The sequence below is a fragment of the Pteropus vampyrus genome, unplaced genomic scaffold (genome assembly GCF_000151845.1).
Source record: "Pteropus vampyrus isolate Shadow unplaced genomic scaffold, Pvam_2.0 Scaffold6, whole genome shotgun sequence".
NCBI classification, from domain to species: Eukaryota; Metazoa; Chordata; class Mammalia; order Chiroptera; family Pteropodidae; genus Pteropus; species Pteropus vampyrus.
This window is the reverse complement of record NW_011888787.1, coordinates 13,938,119-13,943,485: the sequence shown is the minus strand read 5'-3', so window position 1 is coordinate 13,943,485 and position 5,367 is coordinate 13,938,119. Positions and strand designations below refer to the sequence as shown.

Sequence of the window (5,367 nt, the reverse complement as noted above, 5' to 3'; positions counted from 1 at the left end):
AGAACCACTAGGTGAGATGGCATAAACTTAAAAGAAAGTATTTTTACATTAAGATGGGTAGCAGAAAAAAGATGAGCACCCCAGTTACCCCGTAGTAAAAAGAATGTTACCTGTACTTTCAAGTATGTGTGGAGGTTATCTTCCTGTCCAAGGTTTTAGTTAAAGCACACAAGTAGAATATGTGTTCAGGGAAAATTTTTGAGAGGCGGTGAATTTATTAAAAGTGGAATATCCCTGCTCAGATTCCTTTGCATGCAGGGACACAGTGGAAAGGAAAGGAAGAAAAGCAGTAGGGCGAAGAGTTGGAGGAAAGAAAGGCAGAATGGTAGTAACCTACTACCCTGTGTATGTGTGAAACTAGGAACCCAGGTAAAGTCTTACCACTATTCCACTTTACTTTGCAAGACTGTTCAGCTTTTTAAAAATTGTGTACACCAAATGACGATAAATTGGTGATGTTTCTCCAACATAGTTTTCACATTTAAAAATCTAGTCCATGACAGAAGTTACCTGGAGCACCCTTTGCAACCATTTTAAACTAAGAACATATCCAATTATAGTATTTATAGCTAATTTTCCATTATAGTTTTGCCAGTCATCCCACAAAACATTGTAATACCTGCTGTTTTCACTTGTTCCATTTAATCACTGATTTCTATTGTTATCCATGTAGGTAAAGGTAGCAACACACAATCAGCATGTCAGCTTTCTGCCACGTGTGTAACAAAAACTATTTACAATGCATAATGTCCCACAAGTTGCTTTTACTTTTAAAACAAGTTTTTTAGAAATAGTACTATTTCATTCATCTATATCTACATGGTCCAACATGGTAGCCACTAGCAGGTGTCACTATTTAAATTTGAGTTAATTAAAATTAAATAAAATTAAAACTACAATTTTAATTTTCTCAGTCACACCAGCCATATTTCAAGGCTAGTGGCTACCACATTGGCCAGGGCAGGTATAGAAAATTGCTGACCTAGTTCCTTAGCTGGAATCTATCTGTCTGAAGATGGACTAGAAGAGTCTCACTTAATTTAAACAATATGGTATCAAAGGACATTTCTATTTTCCATTTTAATTAGTATTTTAAATAGAAGATATTAGACCTAAACCATTATAATATCTATACCTTATCTCTGGTTTTGGCCATGCTGCCTGTCTGAGAAACAGCCATGTGTAGTTGATACTTTGTTGTTTTTGCTTTAACACCATAAACAAAACTGGTACAGTCCTCAATCTATGCCGTAGAAAGGTAAAAACTATAATAAAAATTACTAAAGAATTTCTTCAGCTACAAATGTTTATTCACGTAACTACCTTACTAGGATATAAGATCCACAAACACAGAGATATTTGTCTGTCATATTCTCTGCTGTGGTGAATTCTCACCACCTAAAGCAAATGAAGGATCACAATAATTAATGAGTAAATGAATGGGCCGAAAGGAGGATGGTAGGCATAGAGTAGGGCAAGAAGAGAAGGATCAGTTTTCAGCATAATTTTTGTAAGTTTTTCACATTAATAAATTTTTTATGTTTTTGTTTTTATTAAGGACTTCTTTATTCAAGATATTAATGCAGGCTTAACAGATGAAACCGAAGTACCTGAACAATTTGTAAGTACTTGACTTTATATTTTAAAAAGTATTTACAAGTTATCTCCATATTGTGAATAAGCTGTGTTCCAATTTTTGTTTGGAATAAATTAATTGTGTTGAATTTAGAATTCATTTTTATGTAGAATTGATATTCTTAGTGATGGTTAGTTCCCAGACCAGCTCATGTCCCATCTTTGTATATAGGTTCCAATTTCTTCTCTCTCTGAAGAGCAGTTGGAAAATTTAATCAAGAAATTGAGAAAAGCAAGCGAAGGTAAGTCTACCTGGAGTTGCAAGTTCAAGTTTTTAAGAACAATGAGGTGATATATGAATTGATACCAGTGTGGTTTAAAAGATGTTTGCTGCCATTGTTCAGAGCCCTGCGGTTTCTTGTTTGGTTGATTAATCTGTTGTGTTTATGTTTGGCACAGGTCTGAGCTCTACACTTAAAGATCAAATTATGTCCCATCCAGCATTGCATGACGCCCTTAATGACCCTAAAAATGGTGATTCTGCAACCAAACACCTGAAACAGCAGGTACGTTTAGGCCATAGTAACACTGCTAAAAATGTTTTTTGTTGTTGTTCATTTGTGAAAAGCTAAGGTTCTATTCTTTATAAATATAGTTACTAATGAGATTTTGTTTAGTTTACTTTTCATGGTACAGAATCTTTCCATTTCAAAAAATATGCATAAACATATAAAAAAATTTTGCCATAGATATGGTTCTGAGTACTGTGTGTTAGGTATATTAAAGCAAGAGAAAAAATTTAAAGCCAAACAAATTATCAATGTGAACATGCTGCCTTCTGTAGAAATTACCTTGCTATTTTCCCATTTGAGCCAAATGTGTTTGCTCTAGTTTATAAAATAATCTCGTGAAGTTTGCAGGCTTCTATTTTAGGTAACATTGAAAAATTAAAGTTACTTGGTCCAAGAAGATGCTTTGTTGAGTTTGGAGCAGGAAAGGGAAAATTATCTCATTGGGTTGATATTGCCTTAAAAGATGCTGAAAAAGTTCACTTCATCCTAGTAGAAAAGGTGACCACAAGATTCAAGGTAAGTGAAACCAGTATATTGGTAATCAAACTTTGTTTGCACTTTTCTTGTAAAAAAAAAAAAAAAAGGAAAAAAGGATACTCTGGGTACTCTGGGTAGGTAAAGTCAAATAAGACAAAGTCCCTGTCTTCTATTACTTATATATAGAAAGAGGAGACAGACAAATCAATAAATGATTATAGGAAGTGTTGCAGTATGAAAAAAGTCTGCAGAGTTTAGTGTTGGTTCAAAGAGACAAGTTTCACTGCAGGGAAAGGATGGTGATTGACTGCACAGAAAAAGTGATGCTTTAGCTATATATTGAAAGGTGAGTTAGCGTTTGCTAGATAGAGGGTTTGAGAAGCATGCTAGGATGCAAGGATAGTGTAACCAAATGCCGGAAACAGCAAAGAGACATGGAAACATTGCTGCGTGATGGGAGGACATGGTGCGAAGCAGAGTTCAGCAATGATGAGAGGAAAGGAGGGCTACATTATGGAAGGTCTCATTTGTGCTGTGGAAGGAGTATGACTTTATCCTGCTATGTTGTGAGGGCACATAATGGGCACAAGATTTAGTTCCTATCTTCAAGAAGCTTACTCTAGCGGGGCAGCATTCTAACTATTTTAAGGCAGTACACTAAGTGGCTTATAATAGTGGTAAGTACCAGATGCTTTAGGAGCATGAAAATGGAATACTAGCCTCGATCTAATGTGGGTCACGGAAGGTTTCCTAGAGGAAGTGACAGTTGAGAAGAGACTAAAAGAATTTATGAATTGGTGAAGTAAATAAAAAGAGTTTTTAAAAGTTCGTGCTAGCAGTACTATTAAAGCTATATTAAAGAGCCTAAAACTTGAAGTAGGAGGATTAATTATAAGATTATTATTATCTAATTATCCAAGTAAGAAATAGATCAGAGCTAAAGTGTGCCAGTGGGATGGAGAGGAGGGGGAAAATGTGAGAAATGCTAAGATGTTGGAAGCTGCAAGATTTGGTCATTTATGATTTATAAAGTATGAGAGAGAAGGAGTTATTTCGGGTGACATATGTCACCTGAAAGGGAATATAGGAAGAGGGAAAATAGATTTGGAGGGAGAAAGAATGAGTTCGGTTCTGAATGAGTCTGCTGTTGAGGTTGAGCTTTCTAGTTCGCAATTGAATATGTGTCTGATGCTCACCAGAGAGGTCTGGGCCACAGTGTAGATTTGTCAATCATAGGCTTGTGGATATAGATTAGAATGCCTGTGATTTTTCGGAGAGAATATGAAGAGCAAGCCAAAAATGGTATGTTAGGGGGCTGACAGAGATAAAGGAGCAGGCAAATAGTGAACCTTAGTTCCTTCATCAGTGAATTGGGAATGTTTAGAGTTAAAGGAAATAATGTATACATAGTAATTTATAAAATTTTCAAGCCTTATAAAAATGTGTGATACTATTACTTGGAGTTTTTATCAAATAGACAATCTTAAATTTTTTTATGAATGATCCTCTTTTTAAACATTAAAAAGTAAAATGGAAACATTCTGAATTTTGAAAACAAATAGAAGTTTTTCATAAAACTTTTTTTTAACATAAAAAGCCATTGTTATAATAATATTCTGTTTATGCAGGTAGATGGCAAACACAGGAAGAAAAATTCAGTGTTTGAAAGACTTCAAATTGATATTCAGCACCTGTGTTTGAGTAAGTTGCATAACTTTCAGTTGCTGTACCATAAATCATAGAAGTTTCAAACTCTGAGGGTTGTTTAGAAATTCAGTCATACAGAACAATGCTTCAGGGAAAACAAAGTAAATCAATGTATTGCTAATATAGAATGTTATATATTATGTGTGTATATTGAAAAGTGAATTAGCGTTTGATAGATAGGGTTTGAGAAGTTAGCTGTATATTTAGATGTAAATTCAATTAAGGTTGAAACTTTACAAAGTTGTCTTTCAGTATCAATTAGAAATGAAGTGTCATACTAGGGAATAGTTTAAAATTTTTGATAGCATGTCCTCGTGTTGCCTCATTGTCGTGTTTAAATGAATTACTGAGTCTTTTCATACCATACACTAACCTTTGCCTATAGTTAACATAACTTTACTCAAAACATTAAAGAAATGTGATAATTCTCTGTTTAGCTAAGGTGTAAACTATGCTTTGTAGAAATTTAAATTGTACAAGACAAAATACTAACATCGCTATGGGACTCGTACACACACACACTTTTAATCGTACTCTGTAGTGTCCTTTCCATATCTTTTTATAGTTTTTCATATTATTTAAAATGAAAATAATACAAAAATATCCCAGCAACCTCTTTCATCCACTAATTTTAATGCAGGCTCATAAAGCAACCTAGTATTTATATATAAATGACTTTAAAATTATTCAACTAAATATATTACTTTTCTGAAGTCGTAAACCCTAAACAAATTTTTATGCCACGAATTGAATTCTTATTAAATGAAAAATGGCCTACCATATTTCTTAAATAGTTCCTATGACTCTTCTATGCCTGCCATGTGCCCCCATCCCATATTTTTAAAATAAAATAAGAGAAACGAATAGGGATTAATGAAGAGAGATTAATAATTGGGCAAATATTTATAGTCTAGTTTAATACTGACCTTAGAATTTGCGTTAATTTTGGAAAATCTCTCTCTCGTGTGCTAAGCAGTGACCTACCCAAGATGAGAGCCACAAATCAAAGTTTTGATTGTAATCTCCTGATTTCCGT

At 33.9% G+C, this 5,367-nt stretch overlaps 1 protein-coding gene across 2 annotated transcripts in view; it reads left to right on the top strand.

The window, feature by feature from the left end:
• The window catches only part of TRMT13 (tRNA methyltransferase 13 homolog), a 21,153-nt gene that overhangs the window by 6,915 nt on the left and 8,871 nt on the right, over positions 1–5,367 (top strand). The window contains exons 4-8 of one of the 2 annotated variants that reach the window (XM_011368405.2): positions 1,559–1,621; positions 1,808–1,877; positions 2,035–2,141; positions 2,496–2,663; positions 4,253–4,325. In XM_011368405.2, the coding sequence (XP_011366707.1) occupies positions 1,559–1,621; positions 1,808–1,877; positions 2,035–2,141; positions 2,496–2,663; positions 4,253–4,325 (481 nt within the window). The remainder of the gene's footprint in view (positions 1–1,558; positions 1,622–1,807; positions 1,878–2,034; positions 2,142–2,495; positions 2,664–4,252; positions 4,326–5,367) is intronic. The other variant, XM_011368416.2, reaches the window with a different exon arrangement.